The sequence below is a fragment of the Narcine bancroftii genome, chromosome 14 (genome assembly GCF_036971445.1).
Source record: "Narcine bancroftii isolate sNarBan1 chromosome 14, sNarBan1.hap1, whole genome shotgun sequence".
Classification (NCBI taxonomy): Eukaryota; Metazoa; Chordata; class Chondrichthyes; order Torpediniformes; family Narcinidae; genus Narcine; species Narcine bancroftii.
In genome coordinates, this window is record NC_091482.1 from 42,192,502 (window position 1) to 42,213,635 (window position 21,134).

Sequence of the window (21,134 nt, forward strand, 5' to 3'; positions counted from 1 at the left end):
AGAGAAATCCCACAGTTGCTCATTTGCAGTTACATTCAGATTACTTACTGAGTGAAATCTCTTCAAAAGAATTGACAAAGGGAACATTACAATATTCTGAGGTACTTTGAGAAGCAAGGTATCTCAAACCAATTTCCTTTGCTGCTGACTGTTTATGAACAAAATATGTTTGGGTGGCTGACAACACCATATCCTGCTGTCAAATAAAGGAAGGTTTTAGAAGAGGCAAGGTGCGAGGTATGGGAAGATGCTGAAAAGTTGATGAGAAAGTTTAGGAGCTATTGTCATTAATGGTAGCTTTATCTTGGAAGCAAGGGGATGGTCAGGAGTTAACATTGATCTGCAAAGATGCTGTCTGCCCTGTACAAAAGGTATGGGTTATACCTGAACTGGGATGCAGGTAGCAAGTAAATTTGCAGAGTGGGAGATCTTATGGCAATAAATTCTGCAAAGAAGGGATATACAAATGAACACAGTGAAACTGTTGGGGTGAAATCTGTTTATTTTAATGCAAGGCACATGATAGGTAAGGCAAATGAACCCAGAGCCTGTATCAGTCTCTGGAATTGTGTTGTGGCCATGAAGGAGTCATGGCTGCAAGAGGGACAGGTCTGACTTTATCTACACCTATATCTATGCCTTTTTCCAAGGTTTCGATCGAGCTGCCACAGGAAGTGCTTGAAGCAAAAACAAAGGTTCAAAAGATATTTGAACAGGTACATGATAGGAAAGGATTGGAGGGATATGGGTCAAACACAGGAAAATGTATCTTGCTAGGTTAGCATGGACAAATAGGGTCAAAGGGTCTGTTTCACTGCTGTTGAACTCTATGACTTTATATGTACATGAAAACATTTATTTCTATTTCAGTTTAATGCATGGTCTGGTAATAGGAGAAAAATCTACTGCTGTTTCTCAATTATTACAACGTTCCATTTAATGGACCCATTATCAGAGCGTGCTGCTACATGCATTCATACATGATCATCCTGATGTCATTATTGAGCAACAGGGTCCAAATCAATCATTATAATTGAATTGTGCACACTTGGAACTAGTATTTAAACAGAAGTGCATGGCACCAAGCTTCAAACATACCTCAGCACCACTGTAGTTGAAAATTCCTACAACACTAACAGGAACCAGTTTATTCACACAACGACCTAGTGCTTTACGTCCCAGAGCAAAGACAAAAGGAATTTCTTGCTCCCGAGCCATCGCAATCACATTGTATAAAGCTTCGTCGAGTCCTCCTGAAAGAAGAATGGAGTGATGAACTAAGCTCTGTCTCAGGTTTTCATGCATTCTCAGTATAAAATATTAAGCCTTGCAAAAGATGCAAATGCATCTCCCAAAAGGTTTCATAAAATAATTATTTCTGAATTATCCATAACTCAGAAACTAAATTTATGAAAATTTCCCAAATAGATTTGCAAATTCCAGTTATATTAAATATTTGATCTTTTACTTTATTCCAATGTGTGCATGTTTAAGTTGTTACTGAATGCTAGTTACTTCATTTCTTTCCCAAGAATCCTATAGATAACATAACCTGTGCTTTACACAACAGTTCTCCCACTTAACTGGAAATTATCTACAAACAGGCCACAGATCCTTCAGTCTTCTTTGGCAGATTTTGACTTTGCTGCCTGAAATTACAGGCCAGCATGTGAATTCTGCAATCCCAAGGAAGAAAATACTGAAATTCAAAACAAAATACTGGAAAAAGCAGCATAATAATGTTTCGGGTCCAGGCCCCTTCATCACTACAAAGAGAGAAGCAAAGAAATAGAGAAGGGAAGGTGATGATGGAAAGAGGAAACTTCCCTGGTAGGGCAAAATAATGTTGCTTCAGAGCTACAATTAAACTCAGAATAAGGATCTTGCTCTGTATTAAATGTTGCTAATGCCTGCACACCTTTAGATTGTATTTTCTCACAGTTTGGAGAGATGATCACACATTTAATCTTTTTTAATTTCATATGCTTGGTCACTTCACGTAGACCCATGACAAGTCTTCTCTTCATTTTAGCTTTGATTGGATCTTTTTGGTAAATGCGTTCTTGAAAGCGAACAAGTTCTTGAAGTAATAATGTGACGCATTCATCGATATCTTTACTTAACACTTGATTACAATATCTGGTAAGAAGAAAGATTTAAAATGTGAAAATTAAGTATTTAGCTGTAATTTTAAATGTTTATAGTTGATAATAAAGCTAACTAGACAACGGAACAGACACCATTAAGAATCACTAGCAAGTAATCTGTTGGATGGCATCAAATCACTGCTCCTTAATCCAGTACAAATTATTTGAAAAGGAAACCATCCTTCCCCATCTTTTTTCATTAAATAAATCTTCAACTAAATGAGGCTAATCTTTAATGGAGCCAAACCTTTGAGTTCTTAAAATAGAAATGAGCAATTATGGCTCTATTGTTAATTTTCAATGTTCCCAAATGAAAGATCCAGCTATTTCACAGAAACGTTTGTAACTCTGCTCAGCCTTGAGGTCATTTTACAAATTAGGTGCCTTCCAAATATACAACTGGCTTGTTATAATTACATCTTACACAAAGCAGATATGTGGACTCTATTAATATAGCTCAACAGTCTTCGGTGGAATTGTAAACAGATTAGATCCTGGGCATTCTCAGAGGGAACAAATGAATGCTTGACGTGCATCATAACTTGATCAACTCCTGCCTGGACTTGCCCACTGATAAGAAAGGCATTTCAAAGATAGTACAAGACTCTACCCCACAATAGAATATCACACAGGAACAGGCCCTTAAGGCCCATGTGTTTGCATCGACCATGATGTCCAAATCAACCTGACTCTCCATATTCATGTGTCAATCTGCAGGCCTCTGAAATGCTACTATTGTATCTGCTTTACCGCTATTCCTGGCGGCCCATACCAGGCCCCACGCACCTCTCTTAAACTTTCTCCCCTTCTAAAATGCATGTCCTCGTGTTTAATCCTTTTATCCTGAGGAAATGGTTCTGACTGTCCATCCTACCAATGCCCCTCATGGTATTATACAAAATGCAAAAAATACATGAGCATTCTCCACATTATGCTCCCTAACACTGTCCGTGTCCTCATAGCAACATAGAACCATAGAAGGTTACAGCACAGAAACAGGCCCTTCAGCCCATCTAGTCTGTACTGAACTGTTATTCTGCCTATTCCCATTGACCTGCACCTGATTTATAACCCTCCATCCATGTACCTATCCAAATTTTTCTTAAATGTCAAAATTGAGCCAGTATTCAAGCATCCTTTGTCCTTGAGTGGTCCTGTCCTCTCCTTGTCATCCTCTTGTAAATTTCTTTATTCCTGCTCGCCATGAACATCATTTGGCCCCTTTCTACCTTCCTATTGCTCTCCACGAGCTCTTTCCTCCAAGGCCCTATCCGATTGCAGATTCATGAACTTCACATAAGACTTCTTTTTCTTCTTGACCAAGTTTCTGACCTGTCTTGTCATCTAAGGTTCTCCTTCCTTGCCAACCTTATTGTCCCTTTGCATTGGAACATGTGGGCTTTCCCAGTAAGAGCTGCACCCAACTGATTACCCCAAGCCCCTGCATATCAGGTGATACCTTGCTCTCACAAAATTCAATACTTTTCAACAAGGCCCTAGCTTATCCCTGTCAATAGCTATCTTGAAAGTGAAGGAAGAGTGACCACTATTCCCAAAGTATTCCCCCACTGAAACTCCGATACCCTAGCCAACCTCACTTACCAATACAAGGTCTAGTGTGGCCCCCTTCCTGGTTGGGCTATCAACACACTGCTTCAAGAAACTCTCCTGGATGCCCTTAACAAATTCTGCCTCATCTAAACCTCTGGTACTAAGGCCATCCAGTCAATATTAGGGAAATTAAAGTCACCCATAATTTTAACTTTGTTCCATTTGCAACATTCCATATGCTGTCTACACATCTGTTTCTCCACCTCTTGATGGCCATTGGGAGGCCTATGGAACAGCCTATTTAGAGTGATTGTACCTTTCATATTTCTGATGTCTCAGTACTTGAGCCATTCATCTGATCACATATACTCAACTAGACTGCTCACATTTGTAAATACCAACAGAAGGTGATCTCCTTGAGATGTTTTTGGATAGAGAGCATCTCAAGTTGCTCCAGTCTACCCACTACCAAATCTGGAATCATTCTGGTACAATTCTTTGAACTTCCACTCCATGATCCTCATGCTGTCCTGAACAGAACATAAAAATCCAGTGCCTTATGAAATGCTTTTCTTCTTCTTATACTTCATACCTCAATTTAAAAATTCCCCCAAAATGTTTCAATTGCCCCAACTTGCCCTATCACTCTCAACCACTCCCAGACTTTTCTTTGTCTAATAGTTGAAGAAATGGAATTAGGGCATTTGGCCCCTCAAGTCTGATCCGACATTGAATCACAGCTGATTTACAATTCCTTTCATCTCAATTCTCCTGCCTTCTCTCCGTAACCCTTGAATCCATTCCTAACAAAAAATATCTACCTCTGTCTGAAATAGATCCAATGACGGGCCCAATGACGGCCTCCACACCTGTCTGTGGCAACGCACTGCATGGATTCTCTAGGTAAAACATTTCCTCCTCATGTCTGTTCTAAAGCAACATTTTGGTATAGTGTATTTTGAGGCTGTGTTCTCTAGTCCCAGACTCCCCCATGAAAGGGAACATCGTCTCGATGTCCACTCTATCCAGTCCTTTCAGCATTCAATAGGTTTCAATGAGATCCCCAACATGCTTTTAAATACCATCGAGCATCATCTCAGAGCCATCAAACACTCCCTATGTGATAATCCTTTCATTCCAATAAATCTTCTGCCAGCTCACCCTTTCTTACATAGGAGCTCAAAATACTCTATGTGTGGTCTGACCAATGCCTAAACATTATATCTCTGCTTTTATATTCTATCCCTCTTGAAATAAATACCAGCATCACATTTGCCTTCCTTACCACAGATACTATCTGCAAGAAAGGTTTCAGTTAAAACATTAAATAAGGCTTTCGCTTTTCCCTGTTAGAAAACAAGTTTGTAAAAAATATTTCGGAAAGACAACTTTTATACTGTTTCCTAAAAAGCTTACTCTCTAAAGCGTCTGCTATGAATTTTTGTGACGGTTGTAGATGCCATTGGACTGCCAACTCCTGAACTGACTGGGGAGCCTTGCGAAACTGGAGTCATACTGTATGGAGAATTCTGGCTTGCAGGAGACAGAGATGTGTCACTGGTAACATTCAATCCAATATCTGAAAATAAGAAACCAAATTAATTTTCTTCATGACAGTTTAGTCCATGAAAAATAAATCATTTTAGAAATAAGCTGCACTATGCTGCTTGCTCATTTGTTTGTACCCAAGTCTCAAGGGCTTTTCAGTAAGGAAACTGTCCCATGGGTCCAGTTGTTGACGTTGAACAGTACAGAAAATGTCCCATGGGCCCCACTTGTTGACATTGAACAACATGGCATCCTGCTTTAAGACCACTTGTTCACATTAGGCCTATGACCCTCCAAGCCCCTCCCAACCATGTCATTATTCAAATGTTTCTTTGAGGAAGCTAGCACGCCTGGCTCCACCACCAAAGTGCTTGGTAGCTCATTACATACACTCATCACCCTCTGAGTGGATATGACCCCCCCCCCAAATCCCTTCTAAATCCTTCTATCTCAGTTTACATTTAAGCCCTCTCATCTTTAACTCCCCCAGTCTGTCACTATTCACCTTTTCTATGCCCCTCATGATTTAATAGACTTCATTAAGCTAGCCTCTCAACCTCCTACACTCAATTTCCTTAATCCTGGCAACAATTTTTTAAACTTCTGCTTTCCCCTGATCACGTGCTCTTCTCACTGCTACCTTCTGACAGAAGGTACAGAAGCCTGAAACCCAGCACCTCCAAGTTCAAAGAGCAGTTTCTTCCCAATGGCTATCAAGCTCATGAACCTCCCTCTTAACACTCATCAGGAACTGCTCTGATTGCACTACATTTTGTGCATTTATTATCTACTTTGTGCAGTCATTGTCTTTTTAAAAGTTCAATTGAGTTAACAATTTAAAAAAAAACTACTCAGCAAGTAAGAATTTCGTTTTCATATACACCGTACAATGGACATACGCGATTGTATAAGACAGTTGCTATTTCGTGTCTCAGCCCTTTCTCAGAGGTGCTGAAAGTCAGGAAGACACTCAAATCAAAAGATGGAGGGAGAGAGGAGCACAGACTAATAGTCAGAGGTAATGGGTGGATATGGATAAGAGGGTGGAATTGAAAAGTGTTGGGGGAGAGGGCAGAGACTGATACCTCTGAATGGAGAAGGAAGGAAAGCAGGAGGAAGGGAGACCAAGGAAGAGACTGGGGGAGGAGGTCCATGGAAATTGGAGGTCGATTCAAGGAGGACATCAGAAAGGAACAAAAATGACAATCCAACTGTCAAGTTTCCTATTCAACGATTCACCAGTTCATAATTACTTACATTTGCAAAAGATAAGTCAATCTCCAACACAAAAAAATATCGTGGAAACCTTTAAACACCCGTGAAAAGGTAAATTGTCATAGAAATATACCTAAATAGGTATCTCACCACAATGAAAATTTAAAAAAAAAACAGAAAAATATAATTTTCTGAATTGAGAAAACTTAACCTTCTTGAGAAACCGCTTCCTCCTCCTCCTGAGAAGTCAGTTTTTCCTCTGATCCCACAATTGTTGGCTCGACTGGAAATCTATTTTTTTTCTCCTCTCTTTCCTTCAGGATAATCTACGTGCAAAGAATAAAAGGTATTGACACGATAACAGAGCAGAAGTAAAATAATTTTCAATTGTGGCTATCCACGGGCTTCATGGGACACAATGAACCTTCAAATCAGCTACTGACTACTTACTTGTATTTGTTTGGAGGATCAAAGGGTGGCCAAATCTTTGCTGAAAACAACTCAGGCAAGGAAAAGATTTTATGCACATTTTTCTTGGAATTTGCCTTGTCTGTTTTTTCCAAAAACAGGCATGATATCAACAAAATTCTCTCATCATGCATCTCTATATTATTCAAGTGAAATACATTAGTCAGTATTTAGAAATCAACTAAAATAACTTTTACATAACCATTGTGACATCTGTAATGAGAAAAATATTTGAAGCTACCATTAAGGATGAAATTAGGGATAGGGTTAGGTATCTGGAAAGAAATGGTTCCATCAGATAGCATGGATTCAGAAAGGGCATTTTGAAGAAAGTGGAGTTCTTTGAGGATGAAAACAAGAATAGGTGGATGGGAACAGGTGGATGTGGTATACTTAGGTTTCCAGAAGGCACTCAATAAGGTGCTAGAGTTTGGGGTAATGTACTGAAATGGATAGATGACTGGCTAATCAATAGAACACAAAGTTGGGATCAAGGGGTGCTTTTCTGGTTTGAAATTAATGGTTAGTGGAGTGCTACAAGGATCATTGCTGGGATGCAAATGTTAACTATAGACATAAATAACTTGGAGTGCACCAAATGTAATACATGTAATTTTTACTGATGACACCAAATTGAGTGGAAAAGCACAATGTGCAGAGAACACAGAGAAACTACAGAAAGAAAGATAGGCGAAGTGAGTTGGCAGGGATTTGGCAGATGATGGAAATGTGGTAAATGTGGGATCATCCACTTGGAAAGAAAAAGAATGATAAACTAACGTTATTCATTAGCCATATTCCAGTCTTCCAGCATTTCGCCGGAGACAAACAATGATGAAAATATCATAGAGTCTCTGCATCCCATTTGCCTTCAGGATTACCTGTGTAAAAAGTTTGGCTCTTGCTGTGATACTTTCATCATTGTTTGCCTCTGGTGAAGTGTGCTGAAAAACTAGAATGTGGCTAATGAATGTTGTCCTGTTATTTAAAAACAGCAGCAAGAAAAAGCCAAGGAACTGAAGGCCAGAGCTTGGTGGCAGTGGTTGGAAAGTTGCAGGAGATTGTGAGGGTCAGGATCTAACAATCAGCATGGTTGGCATTAGCGGTTAGCACAACTCTTTTACAGTGGCAGTGATCGGAAGAAGGGTTCGTATTCCACGGTCTGTAAGGATCTGGTATATTCTCCCTCCGTTGGTTTTCCCCAGGGGCTCTGATTTCCTCCCACCGTTCAAAAGTGTAGGTGTAAATTGTGCAGCTCAAACTCATGGGCCGAGAAGGCCTGTTACGTGCTGTATGTCTAAATTTAATTTTAAAAAAATATTTGGATAGTTAGGGAGTGATTGGAGGCCATTAGCATGGATTATCCTGTGGCAGATCACATCTCATGAATCTGATGTTTTTTGACAAGCTGATAAAGAGGATTAATGAGAACAGGGCAGCAGATGCCGCATATATGGACGTTAACAAGGTTTTCGGAGACATATGGCATGGAAACATGCCCTTCAGCTCAACTTGGCCATGATGAACAAAATATTTGACCCAAATGCATTAGGCCCATATCGCTTTAAATCTATCTATGCCCATACACTCACCACTCCTGCATGGCAGGTTAATCTAGGTTAAATCACATGGGATATAAGGTGAGATGGCATGTTGGATTCACAAATGGCTTACTGGAAGGAGCCAGAGGGTAGTAGTTGATTAATGTTTGTTTATCTGATTGGAGGTCTGAGTGGTGTTCCACAGGGGTCTGTACTGGATCCAATTTATCATCTAAACTAACAATTTAGATGGCAATGTAGTTAACTTGATTAGTCAATCTGTGGATGACACCAAAATTGATGGTATTGTGGACAGTGATAAGAAAATAGTGATAATGAGTTTATTGGCATACACATGCACACAGATAGTGAGGAAGGATATCTTGGTTTACAAAGGAATCAGGGCGGCATAGTTGGCGTAGCGGTTAGCGCAATGCCTTTACAGTGCCAGCAATCAGGACAGGACCTGGGTTCAAGACCTGCACTGTCTGCAAGGAGTTTGTATGTTTTCCCCGTGTCTGTGTGGGTTTTCTCCGGGGGCTCCTGTTTCTTCCCTGCCTTCAAAAACGTACCGACTGGAGTGCAGGTTAATGGGGTATAATTTGGCGGCATGGACTCGTAGGGCTGTATTTCTAATTTTAAAAAAAATTAAAATCTAGATCAGTTGGGAAGGTGGGTCAAGGAGTGGTAAATAGAATTTAACTCTGACATATGAGGTGATACAAACCACGGCAGGTCTCATACCGTGAATGGTAGGGCCCTGGAAAGTGTTGTAAAACAGAGAGTTCCTTGAAGATGGTGACTCAGGTGGATAAGATGATGAAGACGGCATTTGGCACTGGCCTTCACTGGGCAGGATGTAGAGTACAAAAATTGAGACCTCATGGTTCAGCTGTACAAGGCATTGAAGAGGCCACACTTGGAGTGTTGTGTGCAGTTCTGGTCAACCAGCTACGGTAAGGATATCAACAAGTCAAGACAGTTTATTGTCATCTGATTGTACAAGTAGACCCCGACGAAACAGCATTCTCTGGTCCTTGGTGCAAAAACATGCACACATACAACCAGACATTACACACATACAGACAATTAATATATATGCAGGACAAGTATTATATCTTTAGATAAATATTGTTTTGTACAAATGAGTCTCACATGGTCAATGTGAGCAGTTCCTTTGGTCGTTCAGCATTCTCACTGCCCGTGGGAAGAAGCTGTTCCTCAGCCTGGTGGTGCTGGCTCTGATCCCCCTGGATCTCTTCCCCGACAGGAGCAGCTGAAAGATGCTGTGTGCAGGGTGGAAGGGGTCCTCAATAATTTTGCATGCCTTTTTCAGACAACAATCCCAGTAGATCACATCGATGGTTGGGCGGGGTGTTGGGAAGGGAGACTCCAGTGATCCTCTCTACCACTCCTATGGTTCTGTAAATTGACTCCCTATCTAATTCTCTCCAGAAACCGTACCTCACTGTAATGCAGCCAGCCAGGATGATCCGATAGAGTTCCTATAGAAGGTTGGCATAATAGTGGTCGGCAGCCTTGCCCGCCTCAGTCTTCTCAGAAAGTTTAGTCATTGTTGTACGTTTCTGACAAGTGAGGAGATGCTGAGTATCCACAATAGGTCACTAGTTAAGTGAACTCCAAGGAACATGATGCTTTCCACTCTCTCTACTGCAGAGTTGTTGATGTGTCGTGGAGGGTGGATGCTCCTGGTCCTCCTGAAGTCCACAATCATCTCCTTTGTCTTATCCACGCTGAGACTCAGGTTGTTATTCTCATACCATTTCACAAGATCTTCCACCTCTTCTCTTGTCGTGTGACTCTTCATTGTTGCTGCTGAGGCCGACGATTGTTGTGTCATGTGCAAACTTGATGACACTGTTGGAACTGGATTTGCCGATGCAGTTGTGGGTCAGCAGCGTGAACTGGAGCGGGTGGAGCTCACAGCCCTGAGGTACTCAGTGCTCTGCGTGACAGTGCTCGATGTTCTGCTACTGACCTGATCAGGCTGTGATTTTTCTGTAAGGAAGTCCACGATCCAGCTACAGAGAGGGGCGCTGAGTATCAGCAAGGACAACTTCTCCCCCAGTCTCTGGGGAATTATTGTATTAAATGCCGAGCTGAAGTAAATGAACAACAGCCTGGCATATGAGACATCATTCTCCAGGTGGACTAGGTCTTTGGAACAGTTCTAAAGGCAAATTGAAATGGGATCCAGCAACCCTGGGAGGTATTATTTGATCACTAGACAATCAAAGAATTTCATAATGGTGGAGGTCAGAGCCAGAATGGTAATCATTGAGGTCTGTTATGTTGCCACTTGGATATTGGGATGATGGTGGTTGTCTTGAACCCTGTGGAAGATGTCAGTGAAGAACTCCATCAATTGTTCTGTGCAGTCCTTCAATACCTCTGTGCAGTCCTTCAGTATCCGACCAGGTATGTTGTCTGGTCCCGCCACCTTGTGTGGGTTCACCTTGGATAGGGTTCTTCTTACTTCAGCCACGGCTATGCAAGGGGCCCATTCATCAGGGGGACTTGGAGCTTGCTTTGGCGTAATCCTGCTTATCCCACATATCCCTCATGTTGTCAATGTCACACAGCTGTCTATGGATCTTCAGTGCGTATCCACGCTTTGTCTTACCAATTACACGTGAGTGTTCAGCCCTGTCTGATCTTAGTGCCATCTCTCACCCTGTCTTGAAGGCAGGATCATGAGTTCTGAGAAGAGCCCAGAGCTCTGCATCCAACCATGGTTTCTGGTTACCTCTGGTTGTGAAGCATTTAATCTTGGTGACATCCTCATGTACTTGTTGATGTAGCCAGTAAGTGAGCTCATGTACTCCTCTATGCTTACAGGACCGTTGTAGGTGGCCACCTCCCTAAAACAGCTTCAGACAATGGTCTCAAAGCAGTCTTACAGTTTTTAAATAACATATTAAAAAAAAGCAGTCGCAGCGCTGCTTTGCCCCACCCCGGCCACATCCTGATCTCCCTGCGAACTCACTGAGTTTGCTTTGCCAGTGGTCTGTACGCCGGGGTTAGCAGATATATGATCTGTGTAATCAAGGTGAGGGTGAGGTGAAGCCTTGTATGCACCAGGGACATTGGTGTACACCCAACCCAGAATGTTCTCTCTGGTGGCAAAGTTCATATACGATTGAAACTGTGGCAAGACCATTTTTAGGTTGGCGTGATTGAAGTCGCCAGCAACAATCCTGGCACTGTCAGAGTGGGAAGTTTCTAAAAAGTTGGAAAGGGTGCAGCGAATATTCAGTAGGATGTTGCTGGGACTGGAGGGGTTGACATAGGGAGAGGTTGGATAGGCTGGGTCTTTGTTCCCAGAGCAATAGAAGCAGAGAGATTTTTTTTAAAGAATCACAAGGGACAAGGTTGATTCTGGAACCGGAAGGGCATTGATTTAAGTTCAGAGGTGAACAATTGAAGAGGGACCAGATAGGAATTCATTTCACTCAAAGGTGGTTCTTATTTGGAACAAGCTGGCAGAACTGTAAAAGTGTACTTAATAACAACATTCAAAAGATGTTTGGACAGATTTATGGACAAGAAAGACTTTTTAGGATCGGGACCAGGTGCAGGCAACTGGGATTAGCCTATAATACCATATGAGGCAGCATGGAGTAGTTGGGCTGAAGGCTGAAAGATGATATCTGCTTCTATGACTTCAGAGCAGGGTGGATCCTTTGCAACAGTAAAGAGTACTGGTGAGGCTTGAGATGGAGTGCCGTAATGGTTCTAAGTCAGGGAATGAATCCTCAGGCTGCTGACAGGAGCGGAGATCACTATATACAGAACTTCTAATACAAAATATGTACTTGTACAGTAGTTTTAATGAAGATTTTTAAACATTTTGGTCATATGTGTGGGTGGACATGACTCGCCTAGGTCGGAAGTCAAGGACTACCTGCACTGGCTTTGGTGGAGTTTCAGGAGATTCTCCAATTTGATTCCGGAATGAAAGGGTTATCTTACAAGGGGAGATTGATTGTACACTTTGGAGTGTGGAAGGATAAGGGGGTGGTGGGGGGAGAAGGTTCATATAGAGAGATATAAAATTATTAAAGAAATAGATAGGAACAGGGAGGAAGATTTCATTGGGAGGTGAGAATACAATTGGGTAGGTTTAAGACAGACGCATGGAGGAATTATTTTTCCTAGAGAGCAGTGAATTTGCAGAATTATCTGCCCATAAGCTGTGAATCAGAGAATTGAAGGCAATGGGGAAGACAGATAAATGGAACTAAGACCGCAGCAAGATCAGCCATGATTTTATTGAATGGCAGTGTAGTCTCAATGAGGCAGATGACTGACTCCTGCTCCTAAATCTAATATTCTCATCTTAATGTTTTTCCCTCATCCATAAATACGTTAGAGTTCTATTTACCACATTCAAGTTGTATTAATATAGGAGGAAGTGAAGGTTCTTTGAGCTAATTTTTCAATCTTACCATCACAAGGTAAGTAGAATCTATTTCAGATTGTGGTTACGATAAAGACTGAACTCTTTCCACATATCCTGAACCACATATTTACCTTTTTAAGAGCAGTTGGACGTTTTGCTTTCGGAATTTCTCTTTCCTTCCCTCTTTTCATCCTTGGGGCACCAGAATCCAATGGATTATGAAATCCAATAATTTGGTGATTATTATGTACATTCTTCATGCTCCCACAATCTTTGACAGAAAAGAGTGTTGTTGTACCAACTAGAAAAATGATGTGAAAACATCAATTAGCAAACTATTCAATGATAAGGTTTAGTTTTGCACATTGCAAGTGATCTCAGAAATTAAATTGATCAGTATTAAGAAAACAAATAAATTTTAAAAAGTGGAATTTCAGTTACCTGAGAGCACAGCCTGATAGCATATGGTTTACTGATCCCTGGCTTTGAGTCTGGCTCACTTTTCTATTAGCTGCAATTGCCCCATCATTTGAGGCAGTAAACCACAGATATAAACCCAAAATGATGTGACCAATACTGTTTCAACACAACTCAATTTTTATAGTGACCATGAAGGAACATTGTTTGGGATTTATTGTGGGACAATAAACTTAAAAAAAATGGTGAAATTCCTTTAAATTATTTCCAGTGGCAGAAACAATAAAAGGTCTCTCCACAACTCCCTTGTCTACTCATTCTTCCCACCAATCAGCCCCTTGGTATCTATCCTTGTGACTGAACGAAGTGCCACACTTCCAACTGCACCTCCTTCTTCACCACTATTCAATGCCCCAAATAACCCTCGCAAATGAAGCCAACACAACTTATAAATCTGTAGGTGTCATCCATTGCATCCGGTACTCCCGATGTGGCCTCCTCTACATTGGGGAGCCTGGACGCAGACTGGGAGATTGCTTTGTTAAGCCCCCTTTGCTCCATCAGCTTCAACGGCAAGGACCTCCAAGTATCAATCATTTCATTTCCACACCTCACTGCCACACTGATATGGCTGTCCATGGCCTCACATACAGACAGATTTGAGGCCACCTGCAAATTGGAGGAACAACACCTCATATTCCTCCTTATCAGTCCCCAACCAGACAGTATCAAGATTGACCTCCAATTTCCGTTCACCCTCTCTCCATATCCCCCTGTCTCTTTTCCTCCTGTTCCCTACATGATGTTCCCTTCCTTCTATCAGAGAGCAATCCTTATCTTCCTCTATCTCTCTCTCTACCACCCTCCTACCTGTATCCTCCCGTTATCTACCTGTTAGCCTCCTGTCTACCCCCTTCCCCCCACCTTTTTATTCAGACATCTGCCCAATTTTTGACGTTCCCAATGAAGTTCAAACCTGAAATGTTGTCTGCCTATCAATTCCTATAGATGCTGCATGACCTGCTGAGCCGCTATTTGTGTACTGCACTAGACCAGAGCCAGTACCAAGGGAGGGCATCTGTAAAGATTGCCCCCCCCCAAAGCAAGGTGCTGAACCCCCCCCCCCCATACAGACCCACCCCCACCCCATCTGGCATCACTAGCAGCTAGTTTGATGCACGCTACCAGCTAATGATGCTTGACGCCATAAAAACAGCACTCTCTGCACCTACATCAGAGGGGTGGACAATGGCAACACCCCCCTGCCCCCATTGAGCGAGTTTCTGAGGTCTGCACCTTGCCCCCACTCTAACACGCCAATGCCCCCCTCTAAGATTCATTCTGGCGCCGATGCTGCACTAGACCCCAGCATCTGCAGATTTTCACAAGTACATCAAATCATAAAAAGGAAAACAGTCTATAAACAGATGTCATCAGCACCCTATTCTGCATTGAAAGGATATCGAATATGCTGCCTGAGACTTTTCCTGGACCCCCCCACCCCACCCAGTCATATAATTGAAAAGTGACATGAAAGTGTGACAGGCATTGTTCAGTGAGGAAAATCAAACAAATGGCAGAGAGCGCTAAAAAAAACCAAAAAATGCTGAAAATATTTGAGGTAAGGTATCATACTGTGGAATGAGATGAGATGTTATTGATCTGAATATTCAGCCATTCCTTCACTTGAATTAATTCAATTTATTTCCCATGATATTTATAGAAACATGAAGAGAAAAGTGTCTAAGAAAACAAAATTAGGAACCCACGTGCAAGAAAGAAATTTACCCGAGTATGATAGTGGCTTTGTGTTCGTCATTTGCCTTGCTTTCATGGCTTGTTGTTGCTTTTCCAGTGCAGCTAACATGTCTCCAAGGTCCAGCTGCACAGGAGCTTTGCTCTTCCTCCCTGCTGCCTTATTCAAAGCCTCCTGAAGAAAAAGCAAAACATAAAAAAACTATCACAACCAGCCACTGGCTACAATGCACTAAGGTGACTATTTTGGAAGACTCAAATGTATTTTGTTCAAAAGATAATGAAGGTAGTTTAGTTTTAAACTTGTATTCAATCTTAATGGATTTTCATCATAGTTTATGACAACAAAGTTAAAGGGAGCAATATTAGTTATCTGATTTATCTATACCCTATTAATAATGGATACTAAAGATAACCCAATTAAATAACTTGAACAACATACCATAACTTTTGCCAACTTTATAAGCTCTGGCACTGAATCTGGGTCTGTGGCTTAGTAAGGAAGGGGATGTCGAAAAGGAGAATAATAGTGATAGGAGTTCATGGATTAGGAGAACAGAATGGATATTCTAAAGATGAGATTGAGACTCCAAGATGACATTTTGCCCACCGTGAGCCACAGTCAGAGACGTCTTGGATCAAGTGCATTGCATCCTTGAGAGGGAGAGTGAGTAGCAGATGTTGAGGTAACACATTGGTACCAATTACACAGATAGGAAAAGGGATGAGGTTCTGAAGAATAAATATAGGGAGTTAGGAAGGAAACTAAAGAGCAGAACCTCAAGGGCGGTAATCTCTGGATGCCAGTGAGGACAAGAATAGGAACTTATGGCAAATGAATGCATGTCTGAAGAGTTGGTGCAAGGGTTTAGATTTGTGAATCATTGGGAGTTCCTCTTGGCAAGGTATGACCTCTACAAAAGGGACGGGTTCCATCTGAATTGGAGAGGGATCAATATCCTTGCAACAGGTTTGCTGGAGCTGTCTGGGAGGCCTTGAATAGTTAGGCAAGGGATGGGAACTTAAATGTTTAATCAGATGATGGAAGGTATATACAATGTGAAAAGAGATTGTGAGAAATGCCAGGCAGTGAATGGGGGAAAATGTGGTCAGCTGGAGGGGTGGAAATATGTTCATTTAACAGAAGAATTACTGAACTTGGATCAATGAATGGAAAAATGATGTCACGATAATAGAGTCTTGGCTGTCACAAAGGCAAGATTGGCTTTTCCAGGATTTAGATGCATCAACTGGGAGTATCCAATGAGCCCCTCATTAGCCAGCTGTCACTGACAAGCAGAAAAGCTAGCAGATTTTCAAAAAGCGCAAAAAAAAGAGAATAATTTTCATGATACAGCAGAAAGATGAAACCTGTGCAAATTACACCCATTAATCCATCAACTGTATACATTTTTGGGGGATGAAAGGAAACAGGAGCACCTGGAGAAAACCCTCACAAGTGACAGGCAGAATATACAAACTTCTTATAGACAGCACCAGATACAAATCTGAGTCAATTAAAAATAACAGAATTGTTATCATGGGGAACTTCAACTCCCCAAATACAGTATTGACTTGAAGCACGTGAGAAGGGCAGAATTTGTGGGGTGTCCAACACCTTGACAAGCCTTTGGACAAATGGAGTAGAGGTCATACTGGATACAGTACTGGACCATGTACCTATTCAGGTGACAGACCTCTCAGTGGGTGAGCATTTCAGAGATAGTGACCACAGCTCCTCAACATTCAGCATAGCCATGGACAAGGATAGGAGCAAATGATATGGGGAAGTATTCAATTGAAAAAGGAATGATTATGATGGTATTACGACCATTTAAAGAATTATAGGGAAAGTCAAGAGAGCTTTATAAGGAGCAGGCCATGCCTCACGAGCCTAATTGAGTTTCTCGAGATGTCAGAAGAAATTGGTGAAGATAAGGCAGTGAATGTGGTGCATATGGATTTTAGTAAGGCATTTGACAAGGTCACTGGTTCAATAAAAGTCCTAAAATAACATCTGCTCAGAGATTGGGTTGGTGTGGATTTTCCAGATTCTCAGGCAGTACTTTTAAAATTTATATTTATGGAGGAATGAAGAAGAGACGAACAGGTAAATTTTGATAGTTTATTCATTAGCAAATATGGCAAACTTCATTTATCAAAACGAGCAGTTTTGAAGAAAAATATACAACACTTGACAAAAATGTAAACAGTTTTTTTTAACTACAAAGAGCTTGTCATGCTTTAAATTATGTTTAAAAATGAACATTGTAAAAGAAAAATTACAGCATACAAATAAATTTCTTTATGATTACCTGTATTAAGCATGGTCGCTTGTTGCATGTGACACTCACACACACACACACACACACCACGACGCAGACACAGACACTAAATTTATAAAAGTTTGAGAGTTTGGATTCTCCAGTGGTTCAGATTTCTGGTATCTGAATTTTTGAACTTTTACAGAATTAGGCTCATTAAGACAATCATGAGAAATGGGACCCAAGGATTCAGAATTGGTTTGCCTGTAGAAAATAGAGGATAATGGTAGATGGAACATATTCTGCCTGGAGGACAATGATTAGTAGCATTCTGCAGGTATCAATTCTGGGATCCCTGGTCTTAGCGATTTTTATAAATGACTTGGAAGAAGTACAAGTTTTCAAATGAAAAAGGTTGGAGGTGTTGTGGACAGTGTAAAAGGTTTTAGGTTACATTGGTTATAATGGGAGAGAGACAGGTTGCAGATTTGGGATAAGTGGCAGACGGAGTTCAATCTGGAAAAATGTGAAGTGATAAGCTTTGGAAGGTCAAACTTGAAAGCATGATTACATGGATAATGGCAAAATTCCTAGTCATGTGGAGGAACAGAGGGGTATCTTGTGGTCCAAATCCATAGATCCTTCAAGGCTGACAGGCAATTTGATGGGATAGTTAAGAAGATGTATGATGTTCTGGCCTTCATTAGTTGGGGGATCGAGTTCAAGAGCTGCAAGGTAACATTGTGGCTGTTAAAACTCTGGTTAGACCACATAAAGTATTATGCTCAATTTTGGTCACCTCATGTAAGGATGTTGGGGGTTTGGAGAGGGTTCAGAGAACTGAATGCTGATTGGACAACATGAGGAAAAGTAAAATGAGGATGAGGAGATTATGAGAAGCCTAGATAGAATGGACAGCCAGCACCTTTCCCACAGGATGGCAATGACCAATACCACAGGATGTCCATTTAAGGTGAGTGGAGGAATGTTTGGGAAGATATGAGAGGTAGTTTTAAAAAAAAATAAAGAGAATGGTGGACACCTAGAACAGATTGCAAGGGGTGGTGGTACAGGTGGATACAATGTGGAGATTTAAAAAAAAACAGACACATGGATGCAAGAAAAATGGAGGGTTATGGGCTATGAAGGAGGGAAGGATTAAATTGATGGTGGAAGTTTATATAGATCAGCACAACATCATGGGGTGAAGTCTCTGTGCTGTGTTATTCTCTTGAATCATTTACGATATTGTAAAGGATGAAGAGATTTTCTATTTTTAAATCCTTAAAGTAATTTTTAAATAGTTACTGACCTGCAGTTTTTTTTGCTCCATGCTAATCTCTGAATACTCCTTAGCAGTTGCCAGCGCAGCAGCCAATGCCTTTTTCCTTTGACTTTTAGCACGTTTTGGAATAGCTGTGGTTATTGGAATTGGTGTTTGCACGATATTGATTGGAGAAGTTTCTGGGAGATCACCCAACTGGAGAAAGGCATAGTTAATGGCAACAATGATCAACATTAAAAAAATCCCTATATCATTTATTTCTTGAATAAAATTAATTCTTGAACATCTGAATGGAGAGGCAATGGAAACTATAAGTAATCTTCTCCAAAATAGTGCAGATTTCTGTCCCAATCTGATTTTAGTGAAAATATACCATTAACATTCAATTTTTAAAAAAAATTAAATTTAGACATACAGTGGTATGTCCACAGTTTCAATTATCCACTGCCCAAAAATATTAAATGGAAAATTCCAGAAATAAAAATAAACAATTCATAAGTTTTAAATTGCTCGCCGTTCTGAGCAGTGTGATGAAATCTTGCACCATCCCGTCTGGGACTTGAATCATTCCTTTGTCCAGCACATACACACTGTAGATGCTACCTGCCCATTAGTCACTTAGTAAATGTCTCGGTTATCAGATTGACTGCCGCAGTATCACAGTGTTTGTGTTCAAATAACCCTTTTTAGGGTTTGGTATTATCCATGGTTTTAGGCATCCGCTAGGGGTCTTGGAACATGTCCTACTATATACAACCCAAGTATATTTTGAAGAGTGGGAGGAAACCGGAGCACCTGGAGGAAACCCACACAGACATGGGGACAGCACTGGATTCAAACCCGAGTCGCTGGCATTCTCATTGTGTTACGCTAACCGTGCCGCCGAACATCATGTTTGTTGATGATGATATAAAACTTAGACCTCAAACACTTACCCCCAGTGGCTTTTTACTGAGTTGACAAATTGAAGAACTTTTATTCTGAGCATTATCAAGGCCCACAGCTTTGCTCTTAGATATTCCAGCTCCACTCATCAATTCAGGAAACTCACTGTCATCCTGTTAAAAAATTTTACACACTGTTGAAAAGCAGAGCACAAGACATGGTCCTGTAGGCAGTCCATGAACAGTAATTACGCAAGAGGCTTCGATGAAGGATTTCTGCTTGAAATGTCACTCCTCCAGCAGAGTGCATATCACTGAGAGACACTCCATATGATATGTTCACAGGGACTGTTTGGTCATTATTACTTTACCATTGTTTGGTATCTGTACATTTGTCTGATGTGGAAATATTTAATAGAAAACCTTTAAAGGAAGTTTGCATCATCTGATCACAGATCAAAACATTTTGATCTCGAAATAAATTTCTTTTGGATTCAGTTAAACTAATAAAGAGACAAGAGGCATCAAGAACTATTGTTCCCTCACATCAGACAAACAGAACTGATCAATATTTTTCATTCAAGATTTCAAAAACTATTATCAGCCAATGGAGACCAGAGAGAGACAGAACTCATGTTTTGCATGGCTCCATCACTCACAGCATTGCATTTACTCGTCCCCAATACAGTAACAATCAAAGAAACAAACACCACACTTAAACACTTGGGTAAATGCAATTATGGATGAAACGGTGAATACCTTAAAATAAGACAAGTCAGGATTTTGATTTGATCTAGAATTTCGCCCATTGGCAATCTGTAGTACTTCAAGAGACTGTCCAGCAGTCCGATCATGATTCTTCTGTTGGCTTGCTATTCCCTCTGATGACAAGTCCTGCATCCTTCCTCTGATGTAATCCTACATATCAAAACGGAGCAATTTGTAACAGTCCAGATTTCCCAAACATTCAAGTCAAAAATCCAAATCCATTGTCATTTACTTGTGTCATTGTTTAAACCATGTCAACATTTCTTGAACAATTTGGACTGCTCGGTTGTGAGAAACAAACAAAATTAGCATTCAGAGCTTCATTCCTCATTGAAAAAATGATGCTAGTCAAATGATAGCCTGATCTCTTGAGTATCAGCATACACAATGGATAAAGAGACAGCATCGTCAGATCACAGATGGCCGCTCCTTCACCCATGCCAACACTAACCATCAGGTTTCATCCCAGCTCACTGTATTGTTTTGAGTTTTTATTTAGACAAGGACTGAGAGTCAGCACGGTATAGAAAATCATGCATCATGAACTTGGTAAAGCTTTTTTTGGAAGAGGTCATCAAGGCGGTTGACAAGGGTAAGGCAGTGGACATCATCTACATGGCCTTTAGGAAGGCCTTTGAAAAGGTCTGAATTTTTAAAAATATAGGATGGTAGCAGGCTCTTGTGATCCATGAGACCATGCTCTCCAAATACACCAATCACCTACAATCCCTGTACATTTTTGAAGGGTGGAAGGAAAGCCTCATGGACATGTAGAGAACATACTAACTCTTTGCAGGCAGTTCCAGATTCAAACCTGGATCGTTGGCACTGTTTAGGGTGGCCATTCCAAAAGGAAGACATGGTGATG

The 21,134-nt window shown here is 40.9% G+C and overlaps 1 protein-coding gene across 10 annotated transcripts in view; it reads right to left on the bottom strand.

Moving 5' to 3' along the window:
- secisbp2l (SECIS binding protein 2-like) overlaps positions 1-21,134 on the bottom strand; it is a 130,905-nt gene that overhangs the window by 13,768 nt on the left and 96,003 nt on the right. For all 10 annotated transcript variants that reach the window (XR_011348780.1, XM_069911273.1, XM_069911280.1 and 7 more), the window contains 9 exons: positions 20,258-20,416; positions 19,550-19,672; positions 18,642-18,809; positions 15,099-15,240; positions 13,025-13,194; positions 6,673-6,787; positions 5,115-5,277; positions 1,919-2,139; positions 1,099-1,253 (listed from right to left, as the gene is read on the bottom strand). Coding sequence is in view for 9 of the 10 variants with exons in the window: in XM_069911273.1 (XP_069767374.1) it covers positions 1,099-1,253; positions 1,919-2,139; positions 5,115-5,277; positions 6,673-6,787; positions 13,025-13,194; positions 15,099-15,240; positions 18,642-18,809; positions 19,550-19,672; positions 20,258-20,416 (1,416 nt within the window). In the remaining variant the exon portion in view is untranslated. The remainder of the gene's footprint in view (positions 1-1,098; positions 1,254-1,918; positions 2,140-5,114; positions 5,278-6,672; positions 6,788-13,024; positions 13,195-15,098; positions 15,241-18,641; positions 18,810-19,549; positions 19,673-20,257; positions 20,417-21,134) is intronic.